Raw genomic sequence first — 25,240 nt, forward strand, 5'->3', positions numbered from 1 at the left:
CTCAGTGGTAGAGCCCCTGCCTAGAATCCCCCAGTGAGGGGCTGGGGTGTGGCTCAGTGGTAGAGCCCCTGCCTAGAATCCCCCAGTGAGGGGCTGGGGTGTGGCTCAGTGGTGGAGCATCTGCCTAGAATCCCCCAGTGAGGGGCCGGGGTGTGGCTCAGTGGTAGAGCTCCTGCCTATAATCCCTCAAAGAAGGGCTAACTAAGATGCTCAGAGAACATTTGTCTAGCATTTTCCAGGCCCTGACTGATCTTCACAAACCAGGGCCAGCCATACAGACAGATTTATCCAACATGGAGAGAAATAGACAAAAGGAAAAGGTCATCAACAATCTAACTTTTTTTTCGGGGGGCGGGGGTAGGTAATCTTAGTGCTTGTGTGAATGTTCTTGCGTGAGAGAGCAGGTGTACATACATGTGGAGGCAGGAGGACAAGCTCAGGTGCTGGGTATGACTTTCTGCCTTGTAATGATACATGCCTTCCCCCTTGTTGTCATTTACCTCTGGATACAGAAGACTAACGGACCCCTAAATTTCAAAGGATTCTGCTGTGTCCCTCCCATTGAGTATAGACACAGGCTATCGTATTCAGTTTACATGAATAATGAAGATTAGAACTCAGACCCTCAGCTGGGCGTGGGGGAACACATATTTAACCCCAGCACTCAGAAGGCAGAGGCAGGTGGATCTCTGTGAGTTTGAGGCCAGCCTGGTGTACAGAGCGAATTCCAGGACAGTCAGGGCTACACAGAGAAGCCTGTCTTGGAAAACAACAAGAACAACAAAAAGAACTCAGATCCTCTTTACATTTTCAGCTTCAGCCTCCCCCCACCCAACTTCAGAGGCCCACTCACCAAGATGAGGTTACCCTGGGCATCTTTGCAGCTGCACTGAGTTCTGGGAATACACTTGTCACTGCTCAGTATGTAGCCAGATTGACAGATACAGCCCTCCTTGCAAGTGGGGGAGGCTCTGGGGCTGGTGTCCTTGCAGAGGCCATCGGGGTCCAAGCAAGAAGGCAGACAGGAGGGAAGGCAGCTGGTATAGCGACTGTGAGCTGGGCACTGTCCAGCTATGGAGTGGAGGGAGAACATGGTTGGTGGAGAGGATGGGGTGGGCTAGGAAGCAGGGACTAGAGAAACAAGGACAGGTGGAGTGGCTAACAGAACTCATTCACTGTTATTCATTCAGCAGAGCATGGAATCTGTGCCAAGCCCTGAGGAAAGAAAATAAGAATGATTTTCTGCAACTCAATATGGGAAACTATTAAGAGATTAGCACTGGGAAGGGACCGTTCAGTAAACATTTACTGACGTGGGCTATGTGGGAATCCCTAAGAGAAGAAAGTAAGAAAAGGTAGCTCTCCCAGGGTAACACTGGACACTACTTCTGATGGTTAGTTTTAACTATCAATTTGACACAATGTAGAATCATCTAGGAAGAGTTGTAATAAGTCTTGTCCAGATCAGACTGGAACCATCTGGACTACATTAATTGATATAGGAAATTCAGCCCACTGTGGATAGCAGAATTTCCTGGGTTTGGCCCTGGGCTGTATAGAGTAGAGAAAGCTAGCTAAATGCGAGTGAGCGGGCATGCATGCACTGCCCTTTGTCTGTGTGCCTGTGATTAACTCTCTAAGTCCCCACAGTGATGGGCTGGAACTGTGAACCAAAAGAAGCCCTTTGTCCCCAAGCTGCTTTTTGTCACAGCACATGGTATCTCAGCAACAGAAATGAACCGTGACATGACCACAGAGAGACTGACACTGAGAAGGACAGCCTAGCCACAGTCTCCAGAATCCCTTCCCACCATGTTATTCCTCCAGCTCCTCAACTCCCGAGACCAGGGAGGGGCCTGGGCGCTTTCTTGCCCTGCCTCTGCTTCCTCCAACATGAGGACAGTCTCTTCATCTCCCTTCGAGGTTCCTTACTGATTTTAGCACAACTGCTGCTGTTATTCTCGATGTCCTGGCACTGAGTTCCTGAGGGGCACTGGAAGCCCCGGCACTGAATAAGTCCTCCCATGCAGGTACATCTCTGGGAACAGCCTGCAGCAATCCAGGTCTTTCCTGCCTACAGAAGTCACAGGAGGATGCAGGAAGTAAGGACAAAGGGGCCAGCTGTAAGGAGACAGGCTTAGCCTGCTGTCTGAAGGGCTTATATTTGCCCTCCTTACCTGCAGGCTATTAAGTCAGCTAAGTACAGAACCAGGGGAAAATTGTATCTGGAGCTGCCTGGTGGGAGAGGGCCTATGTAGACTCCACGAGGAAGAAGGTGGGAACAGGTCTTAGCCACAGATTATCTGTCTGGAATCCCCCAGTGAGGGGCTGGAATATGGCTCAATGGAAGAGCACGCTCCTATGTTCCGGGATCTGAACATCTCCGGGGCCGGTGATATAGTCATGTACATCCCAGGCACACAGAACAGGGGAAGAAGGAAGACCCCAGTCCCAGACTCTAAGCTCACTCACTGGGATGACAGCACCTTGGGAGTCTTTGCAGTCACACTCAATTCTGGGTACACACTTGTCCCTGTTGAACACAAAGCCGGACTGACAGAGGCAGCCTTCCTTGCAGGTGGAGGGGTCTTTGAGGCGGATGACCTCACAGTGCTCGTTCAGGTTGGAGCAGGATGGGATGCAGGAAGGAAGGCAGCTGGTGTGGTAGCTGTGGTCTGGGCACTGCAGAGCTACAGGGTGGAAGGATATGAAGTCAGTGTACGGGGCTACAGAGAGCCTAGGAAGTAGGGACTAAAGAAACTACGCGGGACAGGGCAAGAAGAGCTTGTGATTTTTCCTCTTTGTTTATCCATACAGCACACCCTTAGTAGGCATAAACTGTGCCAAGTCCTGAGAGAAGAAAGTAAGAAGAGTGGGTCTCCCAAGTCAGTGTGGGAGCCACATGACGAGGAGACGAAAGCTGAGAGGAGACCCCGCTGTGGGTCCCCAGAAACCTCCCCACTCATCTCTCAGGCCCAGGAGACAGCTCCTTCTTGTTCTATTTCTGATCCACCAGCCACCAACACACCCTCTCCGTTTTCCTTATCAGCTTTGGCACAATTATGACTGCCATCATCATTGTCCTTGCAGTGAGTCCCGGTGGGACACTGGAAATTCCAGCAATGTATGCCTCCTGCCATGCAGGTACAGTTCTGGGTACAGTCTTTGGAGAGCCAGGTCTTGTCTGCCTGCAGAGATCATGGAGAGAAAAAAGAAGTAGACATCTAGAGTGCTAGTTCTAGGGAGACAACTTTGTGCCCTGTCTGAAGGGCTCACATTTGTCCTCCCTGTCCACAGGTTTCATTCTATAGAAACAACCAATCGCAGGTGGAAAATACTGGAAAAACTATTACAACGGGGAATTTTGGTATATCTCAGTGGGATTGTGTTGCGGGAGGTCCTTCCGCTCCTCCAGCCTATAGCCGCTGAGATACCCGCCCATTGGGGCGTGGTCTCTCTCCCTTTAAAAAAGCGGCCACTTCCTTCTCTCGCTCTCTTCACTTCCTGCTCGGCTGGCGGCTAGACTCCCTTCCTGGTCGTACAGAGGGCTGACGGTGATCTGTAAGTTTTTTCCCCTTTAAATAAATACTACCCTGTTAATTATAATTCCAAACTGCTGTGGCATCGTTTGTGACTTACGTCTACAGGATTGTGCCTATTTAGAATCTCCAGATGGGGCTGGAGAGATGGCTCAGCCGTTAAAGGCTAGGCTCACAACCAAAAATATAGAATCTCCAGATGACGGATAGGTATGTGGCTCAGTGGTAGAGCCCCTGCCTAGAATCCCCCAGTGAGGGGCTGGGGTGTGGCTCAGTGGTAGAGCCCCTGCCTAGAATCCCCCAGTGAGGGGCTGGGGTGTGGCTCAGTGGTAGAGCCCCTGCCTAGAATCCCCCAGTGAGGGGCTGGGGTGTGGCTCAGTGGTAGAACTGTGGCTAAGAAATTTCCTGTAGGGGTCTGGGAGCATATCTCAGTTATAGAGCAAGGCTTTTCAGTATTTGCCTTGAATCCCCAAGTGATGAACATGTAAGGGGATGTGTGGTTAAATGATAGAACACTTACATAGCATGTGCCATACACAACCAAGTTTCACACTGCAGGACTAGCCATAAATACAGGAGAACCCCAGATGGACAAAAGCAAAGGGAAAGAGAAATGGCTACCAATCTCACTCTGAAAAAAATTTTACATTTATATTTTTCTTTGTGTGTGCACACACATGTACATACATGGTCATCAGAAGGCAGCTTGCTGGAGTCATTTCTCTCCTTCCACCACATAGGTTCAAGAAATTGACTTGGCCTATAGGCAAGTGCCTTTATCTCTGGAGCCAAGTTCCAGGTACACTACTTTTTTTTTTTAATTACTTTTATTTTATGTGCTTTTGCCACAGTGTCAAGTCCCCTGGAACTAGAGTTACAGACAGTTGTGAGCTGCCATGTGGGTGGTGGGAATTGAACCCAGGTCCTCCGGAAGAGCAGTTAGTGCTCTTATAACCTCTGAGCCATCTCTCCAGCCCCTACTTTTTAAAAAACCTAATCTTTGTGTTTCTCTATTTAACGATGGCACACGTATGTGTGGAGGTCAGAGGACAAATCTTGGGTGTTGGTATCACCGTTCATCCCATATTCAGATATCAGACAACACAGATTAGCAAGCCCTTAAATTTTGGGGATTCTCCTATCTCTACCTCCCATCTCACATAAAACCCTGAGATGACATAAAGGCCTCTGGCAATCAGTTCGCAGGGCTGTAGAGATTCCAATCATGTCCTTACTGAGCCATATGCCCAGGTCCACCAGGCTTACACTTGGCACACACTCACCGGGATGAGAACACCCTGGGCATCTCTACAGCTGCACTGAATTCTGAGTATACATTTGTCGTTATGCAGCACAAAGCCAGATCTACAGACGCAGCCCTTTTTACAGGTGGAGGGGGCTTTTGGGATGGTGCCCCCACAGAGGCCCTCTGGGTCTGAGCAGGAAGGTGGACAGGAGGGAAGGCAGTTGGTGTAGCGGCTGTGGGCGGGGCACTTCACATCTATGAAGGAGAGAGAGTAGTGTTAGCAGATGGGGACAGAGGGGCCCAAAGATACAGAGGCTGCAGAAACTGAGCTAGGATAAATGACCAAATGACCAACACAATTTGTGCTGTCTGCTTTTTTTTTTTTTTTTTGGTTTGGTTTTTTTTTTCCCTTTGCGATTCACCCAGCAACCACTTGCTGATCATGCGCTGGGTGCCAGCCCTGAGGAGAGAACAAATGAATATATCTCCCAAATCAGTGAAAACCTAGTACTAAAGAGACTAGCACTAAAAAGGGATGCAATTCAGAGTGGGGCCCCCAAATTCCTCTGTATTGTGCTAGTTCTCATGACCAGCCTCTGAAGCCAGAGACTACCTATGCTCCTTGCCCTGTCTCTGATCCCTGCAGCCACAAGCACACCCTCCTTACCATCCCCATTGCCCTCTTACTGATGATCTTGGTGCAGTTAATGTTGCCACCTGGGCCATTCTGGCACTGAGTCCCTGGGGGGCAGTTGAAGCTGCGACATTGGACAACCCCTCCCATGCAGGTACAGCTCTGGCTGCAGCCACTGGAGAGCCAGGTCTTGCCTGCCTGCAGAAGCCATGGGAAGAGAAAGGGAGTGAGGACAGAGAGGCTGTTCCAGGGACACAACCTCACCTCCTGTCTGAACAGCTTCAATCTGCCCTCCCTATCCATCCATAAGTTCCACATCTATTGAGTCAACCAGCCATAGGTGGAATATATTTGAACAGAGAAATATATGGGGAAGGAGGATTAGCAATTCATTGGTAGATCATGGTCCTAAATCCTCAGTAGGGACCTCTAAGGATACTAGCTCAGTCACACAACTCACCAGCCTAGAATTCCCTCAGTGAGGGGTTGGGGTGTGGCTCAGCAGGTATAACTACTGTCTAGAGTTTATAATGAGGGTTTGGAGGTGGGGTTCAGTGCTAGAATCTTCCACTGATGGACTGGAGGTATAGTTTAGGAGTCGAGCACTTGCCTAGCCTGTGCCAGAACCTGACCACCCTTCAAACTCAAGGGCCAGACATACAGACAGGAGCATTCCAGAAGGAATTAGATAAAAAAAAAGTTTTATATGGCTCCAGAGATGGTTTAGCTGTTAAGAGCACTCGCTGCCTTGTGGAGGACCTGGGTTCAATTCCCAGTACCCACATGGCTGCTCACAACTCCTGTAACTCTAGTTCCAGGGAATATGATGCCTTCTTTCAGCTTCTGTGGATACCAGGTTCCCAAATGATATACATGAATACATGCAATCACCCACACACATAAAATATGAATAAATCTTTTTAAAGATTGTACAGTGTGTGTGTGTTCACTTGTGTGTGTTCACGTGTGTGAGTGCTGGCCCACGTGCCAAAGCAGTTCTGGGGGTTCTCCTTTCTCGGCCCACCATGTTTTGGTAGAGTAATGGGATTCCAGACACTGGTAACTGCCCATCTCTAGTGAGTTATGGAGATTCAAACTCAGGTCCTCACACTTGCACAAGAGAACAGCTGACCCACTGAGCTAGCACTCCCAATCTTCTCCACACCTACTCACCGGAATGAGGTCACCCCGGGCGTCTCTGCAGTCACAGTGCATCTGGAGCACACACTTGTTGTTATTCAGTACATAGCCAGGCTGGCAGACGCAACCCTCTTTGCAGGTGGAGGGGACATTGGGGCTGGTGCCCTCACAGTGGCCATCCAGATCAGTACAGGAAGGTGGACATGGGGGAAGGCAGTTTGTGTAGCGGCTGTGGGCAGGACATTGCAGAGCTATGGGGTGGAGGGAGATTGGGGTTATTGGATGGGGCCTAAGGAAGTGGAGAAATGGCCCACAGAGCTTCAGGATTTTTTTCCTATTGTTATTAATTTTGAAAATATTTACTGAACATGGGGTGCGTGTCAAGTCCTTAAAAAAAGTAAGAATGGATCTCCCAACTAAATGGACAAGACTAACCATTGAGAAAGCAGCAATGAGAAGGGTCGCAGCAGAGTCAAAGGTCCACAGACTCTCTCCCAACCTCTGAGGCCCAGGGGCTAAGCTCCTTCTTGCCCTGCCTCTCATCCCTCCAGTCATGAGCACACCCTCCCCACCTTCCCCCATGACCCTCTTACTGATTTTGACACAGTTATAGCTGCCATTATTGCTGTCCTTGCAGTCAGTCCCCAGTGGGCACTGGAAAGTCCTGCACTGGACAGTCCCTCCCATGCAGTTGCAGCTCTCTGTACAGTCTTCGTTGAGCCAGGTCTTGCCTGCCTGCAGAAGCCATGAGAGGAAAACTGAGGAAGAGGACAGCTCTAAGGAGACAGCTTCTTTATGTAGGTTTAGGTATGGAGGTTTGTTCTCACTGCATCTGCTGAGTCAGCAAACTGCGGGTGGAAAATCTTTGAAAAAATAATTGCATTAGGGGATGTGGGTGTACCTTAGAGGCACAGCACCTGCCTGGAGTCCGGTAGTTAGAGCTGGAGGTATGGTCAGTTATGGACAGCCTGCCTAGAGTTCTCAGTGACAGGCCATGAGCAGCCTTCACACTCTAGAGTCAGTTCTGAAGACAGGCACATCCATGCGGTGGCACACACGTTCACTCCTAGCACTCAGGAGACAGAGTAAGCGCATCTCTGTGAGTTCAAGACCTGCTTGGTCTGTCTAAATAGTAAATTACAGGACAGTCAGGACTACAGAGAGAGACCTTGTCTCAAAAAACAAAAACAAAACAAATAAAAATATAGGCACATCCCAGGTTAACAAAAGCAGAGGGAAGAAGGGAAGAAGCTCATTCCACTTTTATTTTAAATCTCTGTGTGCAGGTTTTCATGCATGTTCATGTGTGTTGGAGTGTTTGTGCAGCTATGTGTGAAAGTCAGAATATAGCCTGGAACATTGGTCCTCACCCTCTACCTTGTGGTGTGAGGCTGTCTCTGGGCAATCACAAGACTAGCTAGCCTACACGTTTCCAGTAGAAGCTAGGAGCTACCACATCCAGCTTACATAGGTTCTGGAGATTCAAACTCAGGCCCTCACACTTGTAAGGCAAACATTTTACCCAGTGAGCCATTTCCTTGGCCACCCCACCAATCCCTTTCTTTCCACATCTACTCACAGGAATGAGGTCACCCTGGGCATCTCTGCAGCCACACTGAATTCGGAGCACACACTTGTCATTATTCAGTAAGTAGCCAGGCTGGCACACACAGCCCTCCTTACAGGTTGCGGGAACTTTGGAGCTGGATTCCTCACAGTGGCCATCCATAATTGAACAGGAAGGTGGACAGGAGGGAAGGCAGCTGGTGAAATGACTGTGGGCGGGGCATTGTAGAGCTTTGGGGTAGAGAGAGTGGAGTCAATGAGGGACCCAAGTGAGCACAGGTTATAGGAAGCAAGTCTGGTCAAGTGAGCAATGCTCTTTGGGCCCTAGTTTGCTTTATTCATTTTGTTTTATTCATTTAGTAAACATTTACTGAGCATGGCCCTGTGACAAGTCCTGAGAGAAGAAAGGAAGAAGACAAGTCCCAAGTCGGTGTGGGAGATCACCCACTGAGAGACTGACACTGAGAGGGGACTCGGCTGCGGGTCCCAGAACCCACCCCCACTATTGTAACTTTTATACCCAGCCTCTAGGCTCAGAGGAAGAAGCTCCTGTCTTGCCAATCAGGAGCACGCCACCTCCACCTCCCCTGTAGGGCTCCCCCATGGCTCCCTTACGTATTTGAGCACAGTTACTGCTGCCATCATTGTTGTCCTTGCAGTGAGTCCCTTGGGGACACTGGAAATTCCTGCACTGGATGGCGCCTTCCACACAGGTGCAGCTTTGGGTACAGCCTGCAGAGATCCAGGTCTTGCCTGCCTGCAGAAGTCATAAGAAATGAAAGGAAGTAAAGTCTGAGGGTGGCTTTTTATTTATTTATGTTTGTGTGTGTGCACATGTGAGCATATGTGTATGATAGCCCATGGAGGCCAGAAGACACATCAGTCCCTTGAGGCATTTGTTATAGGCATTATAGGCATTTGTGAGTAGCTGGGATCAAAACTCCAATCCTCTTGATAGAGGAGCAAGTGCTCTTAACCAAGGAGCCATCTCTCTGGCACCTAGTTCTCAGGAGACAACCTCACTTCCTGTAGGAGGTACTTACGTCTGGCCTCGCTGTCTCCAGATTTCACACAAGTTGGGTCTACCAACTATCTCCCTCCACCATCCTGATTCCTCAGCCCACTCACCGGGATGAGAGCACCCTGGGCGTCCTTGCAGTCACACTCAGTTCTGAGCACACACTTGTCATTACCCAACACATAGCCAGGTTCACAGAGGCAGCCTTCCTTGCAGGAAGGGACTTTAGGGCTGGTTCCCTCACAGCGGCCATCAGGGTCAAAGCAGGAAGGTTGACAGGAGGGAAGGCAGTCCGTGAAGTGGCTGTGGGCCGGGCACTGCAGAGCTTTGGAGTAGAAGGATGGCAGGGTTAGTGGAGAGGGCACAAGGAAGGCATGGCTGTAAATATCAAACTAGGCAGAATGACCAACAGAGTTCGGGGCTTTTCCCCTTCCTCTTAGTGTTCATTCACTGAGGATGGGCTATGTGTCCACCATGTAGGACAGACGGCAAGAATAGTTTCTTCTAGCTCAGTGTGGGAGACTAGCCCTGAGAAAGGAAGGACTCAGCCATACTCTATGTTCCCAGGATCCCTCCTATTCAATTCCAGAATTCCTACTTGGACCCTCGAATCCATGACCTCTTAAGTGTGAACTAAGTGCCTTCTTGCCCTGCTTCAAACCCTTCCAGTCATGAGCACACCTGCTCCACCTCTCCCACAGCTCCCTTACTGATTTTCACACAGTTGCTGTTGCCATCATCGTTGTCCTTGCAGTAAGTCTCTGAAGGACACTGGAAATTCTGGCATTGGACAGTCCCTCCTGTGCAGGCACAGCTCTTGGTGCAGCCTCTAGGAGTCCAGGTCTTGCCTGCCTGCAGAAGCCATAGGAAGAGGAAGGGAGTGGGAAAGGGGCTGGTTCAAGGAAGACAGCCTTACTGCTATCTGCGGGACTTTCACGTCCTCTCCCATTCTCTAGGCCCAAATCTATTGAGTCAACCATTAGTGCATGGAAACTATTTGAAAAAATACTGCATCTATGGATGGGACTTAGTATCTGACAGCGAGCTGCTAGCAACTATTTCAACAGAGAGCATCTGTCTAGAATTACTCAGTGAAGGGCTGTGGCATGACTCAGTGGTAGAAAAAGTGCCTAAAATCATACAACAAGGGGTTAGGAATGGTTCTCAGGGAAGAGCACTTGCTTAGCCTATGCCAGGACAGGCTTTTCTTCACATCCCCAGCCCAGCCATATAGACACGAGCATCCCAGACTGACAGGAGCAGAAGAAAGAAGAGGAAGAGGAAGCCCAGGAGAAGAAGACATTCCCACTCTCCAAGCCCACTCACCGGGATAAGAGCGCCCTGGGCGTCTTTGCAGTCACACTGAATTCTGGGTATACATTTGTCCTTATTGAGCACAAAGCCAGAGTTGCAGAGGCAGCCTTCCTTGCAAGTTGAGGGGACTTTGGGACTGGTGCCTTCGCAGTGGCCCTCCAGGTCCAAGCAAGAGGGTGGGCAGGAGGGAAGGCAGTCGGTATAGTGGCTGTTGTCTGGACACTGCAGAGCTATGGAGTAGAGGGAGAGTAGACGTATGGAGAGGACCAGAGGAAGCCTAAGGAAGCGCTTCTGTGCAGGGGTCAGACTCGACAGAATGACTAGCACATCCTTCTCCACCCCACCTGCACAAGCATTCACTAAACATGCCCCGTTGATCAATCCACGAGAGAAAAAGTAAGAAAACTGGGTCCCTCGGGTCAGTGTTGAGACATAGAGTGAGAAGGGACTCAGCCCCGCCACGGCTCCACAAACGCTTTCTCTACTGTGGTAACTTCTATCCCCAAACCTCTAAAACCAAGCAACAAGAACTAAGCTCCTTTTTCCTCTGTGTAACAGTCCTAGCTGTCCTGGAACTAGCTCTTGTAGAGATCCGCCTGCCTCTGCCTCCCAAGTGCTGGGATTAAAGGCGTGCGCCACCACCGCCCCTGCATGAACTCGCTCGGGTGCACATACCATATACAGACACACCGTTATACGTGGAATTATAAATAAAATCTTTACAAAGAACGCGTTTTCCAGGTGAATGTGGAGACTGACAACTGAGAGACTAACAGCGAGAAAGGATCCAGCTCAGGCACGGCTCCCCACAACCCATTCCCGTAGTGGTACCTCTTATCCCAGATTTCATAGGCTCAGGGGACTAAGCTCCTTCTTGCCCCACCTCTGGTCTCCTCAGCCACGAGCACACCCTCCCCACCTTCCCCACGGCTCCCTTACTGATTTTGGTACAGTTGCTGTTGCCATCCGCGATGTCTTTGCAGTAAGTTCCCGAGGGACACTGGAAATTCCTGCACAGGATGACCCCTCCCACGCAGGTACAGCTCTGGGTGCAGCCTCTGTTGATCCAGGTCTTGTCTGCCTGCAGAAGCCAAGGGAGGGGAAGTGGGGGCATAGGATTTATTAGAGAGAGACAGCTTTGCCTCCTGTCTGAGGGATTTACCTTTGCCTTCCGTATCCGCAGGTTCTGTATGTATTCATTTAGCCAGCTATGGATGGAAGGTATATGGGGAGAAAATGCAGTGGAGGTATGCCTAGAATCCTCCAGTGAGGGACTAAGGGCATAACTCAGTGACAGAGCTGAGCACTGAGAATTCTCAACTGGGGTTTGGGAGCATGGAGTACAGTTCAGATGTAGAACTTATGCCTAGAATCCTCAGAAGTAATAAGCGGGGCGGTGGGCAGGCTGTGGTTTAGAGATAGGACATCTGTTCAGAATCCTTCAAGAGGGTCTGTGCTATGGCTTAGAGGGAGAGCAACTACCTAGGAGCCATCATTGAGGACTGGGAGGACAGCTCAGTTGTAGAGTACTTGACTAGAATTTCCCAAGAGGGGATGAGGCCATAGCTTGTTCTCGAACCTTTATACTTACAGGGCTAGCCATACAGACAGGCGCATCGCAGGTGGAGAAAAGCAAAAGGAATGAAAAAAGTGGCCCTTAATCTCACTTTTTACAAAAGTTTCAAGTGTTTATGGGTGGGAGCAGGAACACATGTATGTTCGGAGGTCGGAGGACAATCTTGAATATTGGTCCTGTCTTTCACTTTGTTCTGAGACTCTCTCTTCTTCCCTTCCTCCCACCCCTCTTCCCTCCCATCCACTCCCCCTGTCTTTACTGTCGTTCACTCTGTTTCCCATCTCCTGGTAGGAGCCCTGGGATTACAGACGCACACCACCAAGGCCTACATTGACTGAACAGATTCACACTCAGGTCCTCAGTTCTCTTCAGGAAATGTTTTACCCTGAGCCGTTTCCCATCCCCCACACCCCACTTTAGACGCCCACTCACCGGGATGAGAGCACCCTGGGCGTCCTTGCAGCCACAGTGATTTCTGAGCACACACTTGCCGTCATTCAGCACGTAGCCGGATTCACAGACACAGCCCTCCTTGCAGGTGGAGGGACCTTTTGTGCTGGATCCCACACAGCGGCCATCAGGGTCTGTGCAGGAAGGTTGGCAGGCGGGAAGGCAGTTGATGAACAGGCTGTATTCTGGGCACTGCAGAGCTATAGGGTGGAGGGAGACAAATTACTGGAGATGACCTAGAAATCCAAGTGAGCAAGCTGCAGAAACCAGACTAACAGGCTGGAGATAGGATTCAGCCTTTAAGATTGCTTGCTGCTCTTACACGGGCCTTGAGTTCAGGTCTCAGCATCCATATAAGGTGGCTCAGCACCCCCTGTAATTCCACCTCAAAGGATGCAGCATCCCTTCTGGCCTCCACACGCACTGCACTCAGGTGCAAAACACACACACACACACATAGGCACCCCATTATACATGTATTAAAAACATCTTTAAAAAAGTTTCAATCTGCCAAGTCAATTTGTAGACCAACAATGTAAAGACTAACAGTGGGATCCAGCCCAGCCATGGGTCCTCACATAGCTCCCCACCATGGTACTCCGATCCCAGATCTTAAAGACCAGGGGAATACCCTCCTCCCCTGGTCCCATCCCTCCAGCCATGCGCACCTTCCCCACCTTCCCCACCTCCCCATGGCTCCCTTACTGATTTTGATGCATTTACTGTTGCCATCCTCGATGTCCTTGCAGTAAGTCCCCGGGGGACACTGGAAGTTCCTGCACAGGATGGCCCCTCCTGCGCAGGTGCAGGTCTGAGTGCAGCCTCTGTTGATCCAGGTCTTACCTGACTGCAGAAGCCAAGGGAGAGAAAGGAAGTCAGGACAGAAGGGCTGGTTAAAGGGAGAGAGCTTTACCTCCTGTCTGTACCTTTGCCTTCCCTGTAAGCAGATTCCAAATCTATCATAAACATGGAAGGAACAGATTTGGGAGAAAATGCATCTGGGGCTGTGGACATAGCTTAGTGGTATAGTGCAGATCTAGAGCCCTCCACTGGGGAGGTGACAGTGTTAGCGCATAAGCAGAGAGGCCTCCACTGATGGCTTGGGAGCATAGCTCAGATACAGAAACTCTGCCTAGGATCCTCAGTGATGGTGGGGGTTAGAGCAGGTCAAGTAGAGCTATAGAACCCTTGCCTAGGGACCTGGCTAAGATTCCCCAGTGGAGAGAGTAGTGTAGTTCGTGGGCAGAGCTCAGCCCCAGTCTTCAAGTGAGGTCTAGGTAGTGTAACCTAGTCTCATAGTTCCTGACCAGAATGTCCCTGGGAGGGGATAGAGGCATGGTTCAGCACCAAAGCACTTGCCTAACCTTTATCCATTCAGACAGGAACATCCCAAGCAGAGAAAAGCAGAAGAAAGAAGGAAGTAACCCCCAATCCTAGCTGTTTTCTTGCATGTTTGTTTTTGCCTTTGTTTTGAGACAGGGTTCACTTTGCAGACCTGGCTGTCATGGAGCTCACCTTGTAGATCTAGTTGGTCTCAAACTTAGTGGGATCCGCCTGCCTCTGCCTCTGTCTACTGAGTGCTGGGCTTAAAGAAATGTGCCTCCGTGACCAGTACAATCTCAGTTTTATGACAACCAAGGCTGCAAAGTGAACCCTGTCTCAAAACAAAAGCAAATGTGTCTGTGTGTGTGTGTGTGTGTGTGCGCGCACGCGTGCGTGTTTGTTTTTTCTGGAATGCCTGTAAATATGATTCATGTATATGTGAAGACAGAAGAAAACCTCAAGCCTTGGTCCTCACATTCTATTTTTTACTGAGATGCGTTTCTCTCTTTCTCCCTCCCTAGCCCTTAAGTTTCTGGAAATTCTCCTGTCCCTGACATCACCACTCCGCATCCTAGCAGGAGCCCCTGGGGCTGTCTAGACAGCTAACGAGGTTTGCTAACATGGCTTGTAGGGATTCAAACTCTGATTCTCATACTTGTAGAGCAAATGTTTTACACACTGAGCCGTTTCCCATCCCCCACACCCCACTTTGGACGCCCACTCACCGGGATGAGAACACCCTGGGCGTCTTTGCAGCCACAGTGAATTCTGAGCATACACTTGTCGTCATGCAGCACGTAGCCAGGTTCACAGACACAGCCCTCCTTGCAGGTGGAGGGGGCTTTATGGCTGATGCCCCTACAGAGGCCATCTGGGTCCGAGCAGGAAGCCAGGCAGGAGGGAAGGCAGTTAGTGTAGACAGTGTGGGCTGGGCACTGCAGAGCTTTCGGATGGAGAGAAAGTGGGGTTAGTGGAGAGGAACACAATGATGCAAGGAAGCAGAGGAAATAAGGCTGTACCAAATGACCCACAGAGCTTGGGAGCTTTTTCTTTTCTTTTGTTATTTCTTTAGCAAACATTTACTGAGCATGGGGTATGTGCCGAGTTATGAGGAAAGAAACTAAGAAGAGTGGACCTTGGACTGGAGAGAGAGTGGTTAACTTAGTGGTTAGTGTTGCTTGCTGCTCTTGTAGAAGATCTGAGTTCAGTTCACAGCACCCGGGTTGAGTGGCTTACAGTTTCCTGTAATTTCCAGGGGCTCACACACACACACACACACACACACACACACACACACACACACACACACAATCTTTAAAAAGAAGGAAGAGAACAAAAAGAAGGAGGAAGATCTCCCAAGTCTGTGAAAAACTAAGATCTGAGAAAGTATCACTGACCCAGCCATAGATTCCCAGAATCCTTCCCCACTGTGGTCTGTGGTGCCCTTAAACTCTCAGAATGTGATTTCTCTGATCCCTTCAGCCATGAGGACACCCTCCTCAATTTTCCCCATGGCTCCCTTACTGATTTTGGTGCAGCTACTGTTGCCATAATTGCTGTCAAAGCAATAGCTCCCTTGGGGACACTGAAAATTCTGGCACTGGATGGTCCCTTCCATGCAGGCACAGCTCTGGGTGCAGCCCCTGGAGATCCAGGTCTTGCCTGCCTGCAGAAGCCACAGGAAGAGAAAGGGAGTGAGAACTTGGCAGTGTGTTCTAGAGACAAGTTTACGGCCTGAATGGATTACCCACACACTCTAGAGAAGCAGAGCCCCCCATCTGCAGGGTAAAACCATCCACAGTAGGTGGGAGATACTAGATTCACAAAGCCGCACAGGGACTGGCGAGATGACTCAAGATTAAGTGCGCCTGTCGATATTTACACTCCCCAAGTTTAGATTCCTGCACTCACACTGGGACCCTCAAAACTGTAACTCTAGTTCCAGGCTGTCTGATGGCCTCTTTTAGCCACGTGTACTCAGCTGGCGCACATTCACACAGACACTCAGATATACGCATAAATGAAGTTTATAAAATCTTTTTAAATTGCATTTAGTGCTGGTGGGTGTGGTTTGGTGGTTGAAGGTCTATGCAGAACCCCTCCCACTCCCAGTGAGGAGTGGAGGGCATGGCTCAGCAGTAGATTGCTTGCCTGGAGCCTTCAAATGAGTGACTACTATGTGATAAGGAGTTAAATTCCTTGCCTGGAACCGCATGGTCACTCACACTTAGAGAACTAGTCCTCTGAGTGCCAGGCCCTGATCAGTGCACACTCCAGGGTCAGCCATTCGGACATGAGCATCCTAGACTCAGGGAAGCAGAGGGAAGGATGAAGTCACCCCAAAACGACTCTCCACACCCACTCACCGGGATGAAGGCACCCTGGGCGTCTTTGCAGTCACACTGAAGTCTGGGCACACACCTGTCCTCATTAAACACAAAGCCTGGATGACAGAGGCAGCCCTCCTTGCAGGTCGAAGGCACCCTGGTGCTGACGCCCTCACAGTGGCCATCCAGGTTGGAGCAAGAAGGCAGACAGGAGGGAAGGCAGTGGGTGAATAGGCTGTGGGCCGGGCACTGCAGAGCTATAGGGTGGAGGGAGAGCGGGGTTAGTGGAGAGGTCCAGAGGGGGTTTGAGGAAGCAGAGGCTACAAAAACCAGAAGAGATGGAAGGTTCAAGAGAACTTGAACATAGGTTGCTTTTTTTCCTCCCAAACATTTACTGGCCACAACCTGTGTGCCAAACCCTTAGAAAAGAAAGTAAGAAGGACGGATCTTCTAAATGAATGTGGGGTACTAGCCATAGAGACACCCAGACTAAGAAATTACCCAGTCCAAAAGAACCAATCCCCAGAATCTCTCCTCACTTTGTCACCTCCTGCCCTGCCCTCCCAGGCCCAGGAAAGCTCCTTCTTGCCTGCCCCTGCTCTGTCCAGCCATGAGCACCCTCCCCAGTCCTTTCTGCAGCTCCCTTACTGATTTTGATGCATTCACTGTTGCCATCCTTGATGTCCTTGCAGTAAGTCCCCGAGGGACACTGGAAATTCCTGCAGTGGATGGCCCCTCCCACGCAGGCGCAGGTCTGGGTGCAGCCTCTGTTGATCCAGGTCTTGTCTGCCTGCAGAAGCCAGAGGAGAAAATGACGTGAGGGCAGAAGGCTGCTTAGAGAGCAACAGTCTCGTCTCTCTGAAGTGCTGACCTTTACCCTTCCTATCTGCAGGTTTCTTATTTAGTTAACCCATCATTGATGGAAAATTTGGGGGGAAATGACCTGTGTGATTGGTAGAGCACCTGCCTACAATTCCCATCAAAGTGCTTACAAAACAACTGTCCCTTGGAGGCCTGGGAGCACAGCGCAGTTCATACAGCTTCTGACTACATACAGTCTCCTGGTGCGGTTTGGATGTGGAGGCTCAACTATAGAGCACTTGTCTAGTATATTCCAGACCTGATCAACCTTCACACTCCAAGGCAACCATGTGTATAGAAAGGCACATCCCAAGTGCACAAAACACAAGAAAAGAACAAGTCGTCCCATCCCAATTTTCAAAACAATCTTTTTGTGTGGAGATGGGTTTATTTGTGTGTGCAGAACTAGGGCACATGTATCTGTAGAGGTCAGAGGATTCCACTTTGTATTGAGACAGCTCCACTCCCCCTCCTTTTTTCTTTTTACATGTCCTTCTCCACGAAGCACAAAAACTCCCTTGAGTTTCTAGGAATTCTCTATCTCCTAGTAGGAGCCTGGACTACAGAGACAGGCTACCCAGCCAGTTTACGTGGGCTGTGGAGATTCAATTCAGATTCAAACCACATTCTAAGCCATCTCCCCACCCCACACCATCCCAGTCTCCAAGCCCACTCACCGGGATGAGAGCACCCTGGGCGTCCTTGCAGCCACACTCAGTTCTGAGCACACACTTGCCGTCATGCAGCACGTAGCCAGGTTCACAGACACAGCCCTCCTTGCAGGTGGAGGGGGCTTTGGTGCTGATCCCCTCACACTGGCCTTCTGGGTCTGAGCAGGAAGCCAGACAAGATGGCACGCAGTTGGTGTAGTGGCTGTGCGCGGGGCACTGCATAGCTATGGGGCGGAGGGAAAGTTGGATTAGTGGAAAAGCTCAGAGGGGCTCAAGAAGCAATGGCTACAGAAACCTGGTGGGGCTGAGTGGCCAACAAAGCTTTGAGGGTTTTTACCCCTCTCATATTATTTATTCAGCAAACATTCACTGAGCATGGGATGTGTGCCACGCCCCCAAAGTAATGAAATGTCTTTCCAAGTGAATGTGAGAGACTAACCATGGAGAGGCTAACACTGAGAAGGTGCCCAACTGAGTTCTCTACTTTATCCCCCACCTATAAGGTCCAGAGAACTAAGCCCCTTCTTGCCCTGTCTGATCCACTGAGTCATGTGCAAACCCCCTCCACCTTCCCCCATGGTGGCTCCCTTACTGGTTTCGACACAGTTACTGGTATAATCTTCGTTGTCCAGGCAGAAAGTCCCTGAGGGACACTTGAATTTCTGGCATCGAATGACCCCTCCCATGCAGTTACAACTCCGGGAACAGCCTCTGGAGATCCAGCTCTTGCCTACCTGAAGAAGTCAGGAGAAAAGGAAGTCAGAAAGGAGGGGCTGGTTTGAGGTGGCCAGCCTCACCCGCTGTCTGAAGGGCTTCAGTCTACCCTCCCTAACTGTACATTCAGAATCTAGTGTGCCAATTAACCACAGGTGGAAAATATTTGGAAAAAGAAAAAAGAAAACCACTACATCTTGTCAGGATGTAATGGCAAACACTTCTAATTCAAGTGCTCGGGAAGCAGAAGCAGGTAGATATCTGTGAGCTCAAAGGCAACCAGGGCTACATAGTGAGATTCTGTCTCAGGAAACAAAAACAAACACAAGGGCAAATGCTGCATCTGGGGCTGGCAGTACAGTTCAGGGGTGCAATGCTTGCCTGGACTCCTCCTGAGGGGGACCAGAGTATAACTCACCCTTAGACAATCTGTCTATAATCCGTACTGAAAGGCTGGGGCGTGGCTCAGTGGTAGAGCACCTACTACCTAGAATCCTCCAGTTTGGGGATAGAGGTGTGGCTCCTTGGTAGTGAGCCTGACTAGACTATGGCAGGCCCTGACAAACCAGGGAAGGACATCTCAGGTGGAAAGAAGCAGAGGAAACTAGAAAGTGGCCACCAAACCTATTTAAAAAAAATATTTGCATGTGTTTGTCTATGTTTGTGTGGGGGAGTGACTGGGGAAGGACTCATCCATCGAGGCCCGAGGACAAGCTCTAGTTTTGACTCGTCTTCCATTCTGTGTTGAGATAGTCCCCCCACACCTCACTCTCTGCTGCTGTTCTCCACAAGACTAGCCAGCTCCCACTTTCTAAAGACTCTCCTGTCTCCCATCTCCCAGGAGGAGCACCGAAAGAGAACTACTACAGCAGTCATGTGGGCCGTGGCCATCTGAACCCAGATCCTCACCCCTGCAGTGTGTGGCTGTTCTTGGTTGTCAGCTGACTACATCTGGAATGAACTAAAACCCAATGACTGGGCACACCTGTGAGGGATTTATTTATTTTTTTCTTAATTAAATAATTTGAAGCGGGAAGACCCACTTCTAATCCAGATCTTTGAGGTAGGAAGATCGACCTTTAATCTACCTGCTGGCAGCCCATATAAAAGACATGGAAAAAGGAAGCTTTCACATTCTGTCTGTCTGTCTGTCTGTCTGTCTGTCTCTCAAGCTCTCTCTCTCTCTCTCTCTTTCTCTCTCTCTCTGCTTGCTCTCACTGGCAAATCCATTCCTTCACTGGCATTAGAGCCTACTTTTTTGGGACTCTGGTGTATACTAAAGACCAGCAGAGAAATCCAGCCTCACAGACTGAACAACTATTGGATTCTTGGGCCTCCCATTTACAGGCAGCCACTGTTGGATTAGACTTACAGGGTAAACCATCCTAATAATTTCCCTTCCTATATCTAGAGAGATTCATTCTGTCGAGAACCCTGATGAATACACACAGCAAGAGATTTACCCACTGAGCCCTCTCAAACCAACTTTCTATACCAACTCACTGGGATGAAGGCACCCTGAGTGTCTTGGCAGCTACACTCGATTTTGAGCATACATTTGTCGTCATGCAGCACAAAGCCAGGTTGGCAGACACAGCCCTCCTTGCAGGAGGAGGGGGCCCTGGTCCTGGCACTCTCACAGTGCCCTTCCGGGTCCAGGCAGGAAGGCAGGCAGGAAGGAAGGCAGTCGGTGTACTGGCTGTGGGCTGGGCACTGCAGAGCTAGGGGATGGAGGGAGAGTGGGGTTAGTGGGAAGAACAGAGGCAGACCACAGAATCCAGGCTGGGTAGAATGATCAGTAGAGCTTGGGGGTTTTCTTTCCCCTTTTGTTATTCATTTAGCAAACATTTACTGACTCTGTGCCATGGCTTGGATTAAAAAGGTAAGGATATGGAATATTGACGTGGATATGGAAGACTAATCTCTGAGAGCTAACGCTGAGAAGAGTACAGCCAAGCTGTGGATCCCCAGCATCCCTCATCACTGTGGGATTGCCTATCCCTAAGCTCCACCTTGCCCTGCCTCTCGTCCCTCCAGCCATGAGCACCCTCCCCACCTTCCCCCACGGCTCCCTTACTGATTTTGACACAGTCACTGCTGCCATCATTGCTGTCCTTGCAGTGAGTCCCCGAGGGACATTGGAAATTCCTGCACCTGATGGCCCCTCTCATGCAGGCACAGCTCTGGGTGCAGCCTGTGGACATCCAAGTCTTGCCTGTCTGCAGAAGCCAAGGGTGAGAAAGAAGTGGAGACAGAAGATGCGCTAGAGAGCCAGGCTTAGCCTCATGTCCGCAGGGCTTACGCAGGCCCTCCTCACATTCAAGCTCCATATCTATTCAGCCAACCATGCACCAGTAGAAAATATCTGATTTTTAAAAAATGGCATTTGGGGCTGCAGGTTCAGAGACAGAAGACCTGTGTAGAATTTCCCAGTGAAAGTCTAAGGGTGTGGCTGTGCAGTACATTGCTTGCCTAGAATCACATCAGGCAGGGTGTGCTGCTTGGCTCAGAGTTAGAAGGCTTGCCTAGAATCCAGTACTAAGATGCTGGGGGCAAGATTCATCCTTAGAGCCTTTGCCTGCTGTATGCCAGGCTCTGAGGACATAGGTCTTCACATTTCAGGGCCAGCCATACTGACAGGAATATCCCAAGCAGAGAGAAGCAGAGGGAAGGAGGAACGGACCCCAAGCCCACTCTCCACACCTACTCACTGGGATGAAGGCACCCTGGGTATCTTTGCAGCCACAGTGAGTTCTGGGTACACACTTGTTCTTATCAAGCACAAAGCCAGGGTGGCAGAGGCAGCCTTCTTTGCAAGTGAAAGGCACTTTGGGGTTTGTGCCCCTGCAGTGGCCATCCAGGTTGGAGCAGGAAGGAGGACACGGGGGAAGGCAGTTGGTGTAGAGGCTGTGGGCCGGGCATTGCGGAGCTATAGGGAGGAGGAGAGACGGGTTATTGGAGAGGTCCAGAGGGACCCAAGGGAGTAGAAACTACAGAAGCCAGGCTGGGATGAACAACAAACAAGCTCAGGAGAGCGTTTTCAGTCTTTTGCCATTCACTTAGCAACCATTTACTGATTGTGTGCTGTGTGCCAAGCCCCTGGGAAAAAAAGAAGACGGATCTCCCAAGTTAATGGGGAGAGATTAACCATTTAGAGATTTAAATTGAAAAGGAACACAGCCCAGCCATGCGTCCCCGGAGTCCCTCTCCACTGTGGTGCTTCCTATCTCCCAACTCTTAGGTCAGGACACTGACCCTGCTAGCCATGAGTGCACTCTTTCTACCATCCCTAGGATTTCCTTACTGATTTTGACGCATTTGCTGCTGCCATCTTCATTGTCCTGGCATTGAGCCCCTGAGGGACACTGAAAATTCTGGCACTCAATGGCCCCTCTAATGCAGACACAGCTCTGGGTACAGCTACTGGAGATCCAGTTCTTGCCTTCCTGCAGAAGCCATGAGAAAAGAAATATAGTGAGGGGGAGAACTGCTTCTGGAGAGACAGCCTCCCCTCCTGCTGAGGACCTTGTTCTTTTAGCCTGTAGGCTTCACTCTACCAAATTAAAACACACACACACAGATAGAAAAATATAAAAAAAAAAATTGCATCTGAGGCTGGAGATGGAGCTGAGTGAAGAGCCCCGGTGTCCAGTCCTTCATCAATGGCTGGAAAGCATCAGGCCCTGACTAGCTTTCATACTCCAGGGCCATGCATAGAGAGACGTTCATTCCAGACTGAGAGAAGCGATGCAAAGGAGAAAGTGGTCCCCAGTCCTATCTCTACGCCACTCACTGGGACGAAGACACCCTGGGCGTCTTTGCAGCCACAGTGAGTCTTGAGCACACACTTGTCATTATTCAGCACGTAGCCCGGTTGGCAGATGCAGCCCTCCTTGCAGGTGAAGGGTACTTTGTGGCCAGAGCCCTCGCAGCGGCTGTTGGGGTCCAAGCAGGAAGGTGGACAGGAAGGAAGGCAGTTTGTGTAGTGGCTGTGAGGAGGGCATTCCAGAGCTACGGAGTGGAGGGAGAACAGCATCAGTTATGAGGGCCAGAAGGGGCCAAAGGAAGCAAAGGCTGCAGAAACAACATAGTTTGTCCCCGCTTTTTATCCATTCCACATTGAGTGAGTACGCATGGGCTGTGTGTTAGCCCTGAGGAAATAAATAAATGAATAAGGTTCTTTTAAATTAATGTGAGAAACTTAGCCAGGCCAGTCAGCAATAGCAAAGTGACCTTCATGTCCTCAGTCCTCCTAGACTTATGAGTATAGGACATACAGCTATAATGGGGATGCAGGACAGGGAGGAGAAACTGCCATGGGATTTAAAATGGTCTTTCAGGGAAACAGCTGTGTGTGGTGCCTCACAGCTGTACCATCAGCACTTGGAGTACAGAGGCAGGAGGATCCAAACTCAAGGCCACTGTCAGCTACATAAGTAAGTTTAACAACAGAGAAAGACAGGGCTGAAGAGATTTCCCAGAAATAAAGGTGCTCATCAGCAAGCCTGAGGACCCAAATTGTATTTTCGGGATGTCAGTGAGAGGAGAGAATTAACTCCCAAAAGTTCTCCTCTGACCTCCACATGTGTGTTCTTACATGCATGCATATACACACACACACACACACACACACACACACACACACACTAAATAATGTAATAAACAAAGCAAAACAGAGAGTGACCAAATGGAACATACACTGTGTTCATGAATAAGGAGCGTCAGCAATATGCTGTTCACATCAATTATTCCTCAGCGAATTAACTTGCTCCTCCCCCATCCCCTCACTGAGAGATTCTAGGCAATCACTCTACCCCTGAGCTACATTCCTAGCCTGGCTGACTTAGCATGTATATTATATCATATATCTTAAGCTACTTAGAGATGGTTAAAAGTGTATTGGAGGGTATACACAGGTTCTATGCAGACTCTATGCCATTTATGAAAGGGACTTAAGCATCCTCAGATGTTGCTACCCTTGGGGTTCCTGGACCCAGTCAGATCCCTGCTGATATGGACAATTATAAGTACTAAAAGTTTTAATCATCCCACTTGCTTGGCATTTGTATGTGTGTGTGCACGCATGTGTGCATGTGTATGTGTATCTGTGTAGTGCGTATAAGGGTGCTCACAGAAGCCAGAAGAAGGTATCAGATGCCCTGGAGGCAGAGTTACAGGGGTTTGAGAGTCACCTGATGTGGGTGTTGGAAACTGAACTTGGGGTCCTCTGCAGGAGCACTTAACTGCTGAGCCATCTCTCCTGCTTTAAAATTTTAAAGGATCTTCATTTATGGTGAGGGCTACACAATTGTAGAGATCCCAAAATTGTTCTTACCTACTGAGTCATCTCTCTGGCCTTAATGTTTGTTTGGCTATACAACTGAGCCAGGCTTGGTGGCACAGGAGGAACAGAAGTTCAAGCACATGTTTGCTGCCTAAGGATTCTGAGGCCAGTCTGGATGGATGACGCCAAGGAGTCAGTATTTTCCAGACACTACAGGTCATTTCCATCTATGAACCCCCAGTGCTTGTGACGACATGCACAAGGCCTGCACAAGTACAAGCCCAACAAAATCTCAGCATGGAGAAGGGAAATGGGGTGAACTCCCACCCCTAGCTGAAGACCTACTGGCAGTTGGTATCTGCTGGGAGACAGAGTTGGTTTTCTTTAAGGATGTGGCCCCTGGGAGGTGGACTACACTCCAGCAGATCAAAAGTAAATAAGTAAGTAAAGCAGACCAATTGAGCACAAACTGACTCAATTAGTTTTAAAAAAATTCACAAACTTGAGTGGGTAGGTGGAACGGGAGGAGTTGGGGGAGGGGTGAATATGATCACAATATAGTGTATTAAATTCTCAAAGAATTAATACTAATAAAACCAACACTAAGGATGTTTGGAAGAGCCATAAGGAGTCACAGTACTTTTATTTACCTAAAATTACGTATAATAGATTAAATGTATACATATATAGTTTAAATGAAGTTGTATCACTTGGGCTGACAATGTTCCCCACAGGAACAAAAGACTAACAAAACCCCCAGTATCAGGTGTGAGAAATCCCTTTGAAGTTATTAGTCAGGGACATCCAAAAGACTCCCCAAACACTATAAGCTACTGCCCTTGGTTGTCCTCCCAAGGTAAAGGTAAATCCCTTGGGTTGAAGACACATGCACTTGGAATACAGTACTCAAGGATCTTGAGGATCTGAGCTGGCTCCTACCCAAAAGCCTCCTCCCTGAGGACTAGCATTCATGGTACCAACAGGTACTGTTGGGGTTCCAAAGAAAGGGAACAACCAATAGTCCTATCTCGCTGGGACGTCCGTCACTCACTGCCCAGCATAAAAGATATTCCCATGGGTACAATAGTGACACACATCTTGGTGATCATCAGCAGCTGTCTAATTGGACTTAAGGCCTGCTCAACAACAGAGAAAATAAAATATGCTTGATACTGGAAACCTACCCCTGGGCTCTTAGAAAAGAATCTACCTGGGTGAGGCGGTTGTGGCACACCTTTAATCCCAGCACTCGGGAGGCAGAAGCAGATGGATCTTTGTGAGTTCGTGGCCAGCCTGGTCTACAGAGCTAGTTTCAGGACAGGCACCAAAAAAGCTACAGAGAAACCCTGTCTCGAAAAACCAAATAAATAAATAAGAGCTAGTGGGATAAGCCTAAGCTATGAACTGAGCTTTCATAATTAATAATTAATCTCTGTCATTTCTTGTGAGCTGGTGGCTCACAGAATCCACCTCAAAAGGCAGAAAAGAAGCCGGGCGGTGGTGGCGCACGCCTTTAATCCCAGCACTCGGGAGGCAGAGGCAGGCGGATCTCTGTGAGTTCGAGACCAGCCTGGTCT

General features: G+C 49.5%; 1 protein-coding gene across 1 annotated transcript in view; it reads right to left on the reverse strand.

The window, feature by feature from the left end:
• Zan (zonadhesin) overlaps nt 1-25,240 on the reverse strand; it is an 86,392-nt gene that overhangs the window by 18,348 nt on the left and 42,804 nt on the right. Inside the window, 28 exon segments of the mRNA XM_005371467.1 lie at nt 854-1,071; nt 1,933-2,074; nt 2,473-2,690; nt 2,963-2,968; nt 3,068-3,188; nt 4,823-5,040; nt 5,473-5,617; nt 6,593-6,810; nt 7,096-7,294; nt 8,139-8,356; nt 8,741-8,882; nt 9,254-9,468; nt 9,854-9,995; nt 10,470-10,687; nt 11,397-11,538; nt 12,466-12,683; nt 13,189-13,330; nt 14,532-14,749; nt 15,331-15,562; nt 16,173-16,390; nt 16,782-16,963; nt 17,640-17,889; nt 18,258-18,399; nt 19,883-20,100; nt 20,457-20,598; nt 21,091-21,308; nt 21,684-21,825; nt 22,173-22,390. Coding sequence (XP_005371524.1) covers nt 854-1,071; nt 1,933-2,074; nt 2,473-2,690; nt 2,963-2,968; nt 3,068-3,188; nt 4,823-5,040; nt 5,473-5,617; nt 6,593-6,810; nt 7,096-7,294; nt 8,139-8,356; nt 8,741-8,882; nt 9,254-9,468; nt 9,854-9,995; nt 10,470-10,687; nt 11,397-11,538; nt 12,466-12,683; nt 13,189-13,330; nt 14,532-14,749; nt 15,331-15,562; nt 16,173-16,390; nt 16,782-16,963; nt 17,640-17,889; nt 18,258-18,399; nt 19,883-20,100; nt 20,457-20,598; nt 21,091-21,308; nt 21,684-21,825; nt 22,173-22,390 — 5,102 coding nt within the window.

The sequence above is a fragment of the Microtus ochrogaster genome, unplaced genomic scaffold (genome assembly GCF_000317375.1).
Source record: "Microtus ochrogaster isolate Prairie Vole_2 unplaced genomic scaffold, MicOch1.0 UNK109, whole genome shotgun sequence".
In the NCBI taxonomy this organism is placed as follows: Eukaryota; Metazoa; Chordata; class Mammalia; order Rodentia; family Cricetidae; genus Microtus; species Microtus ochrogaster.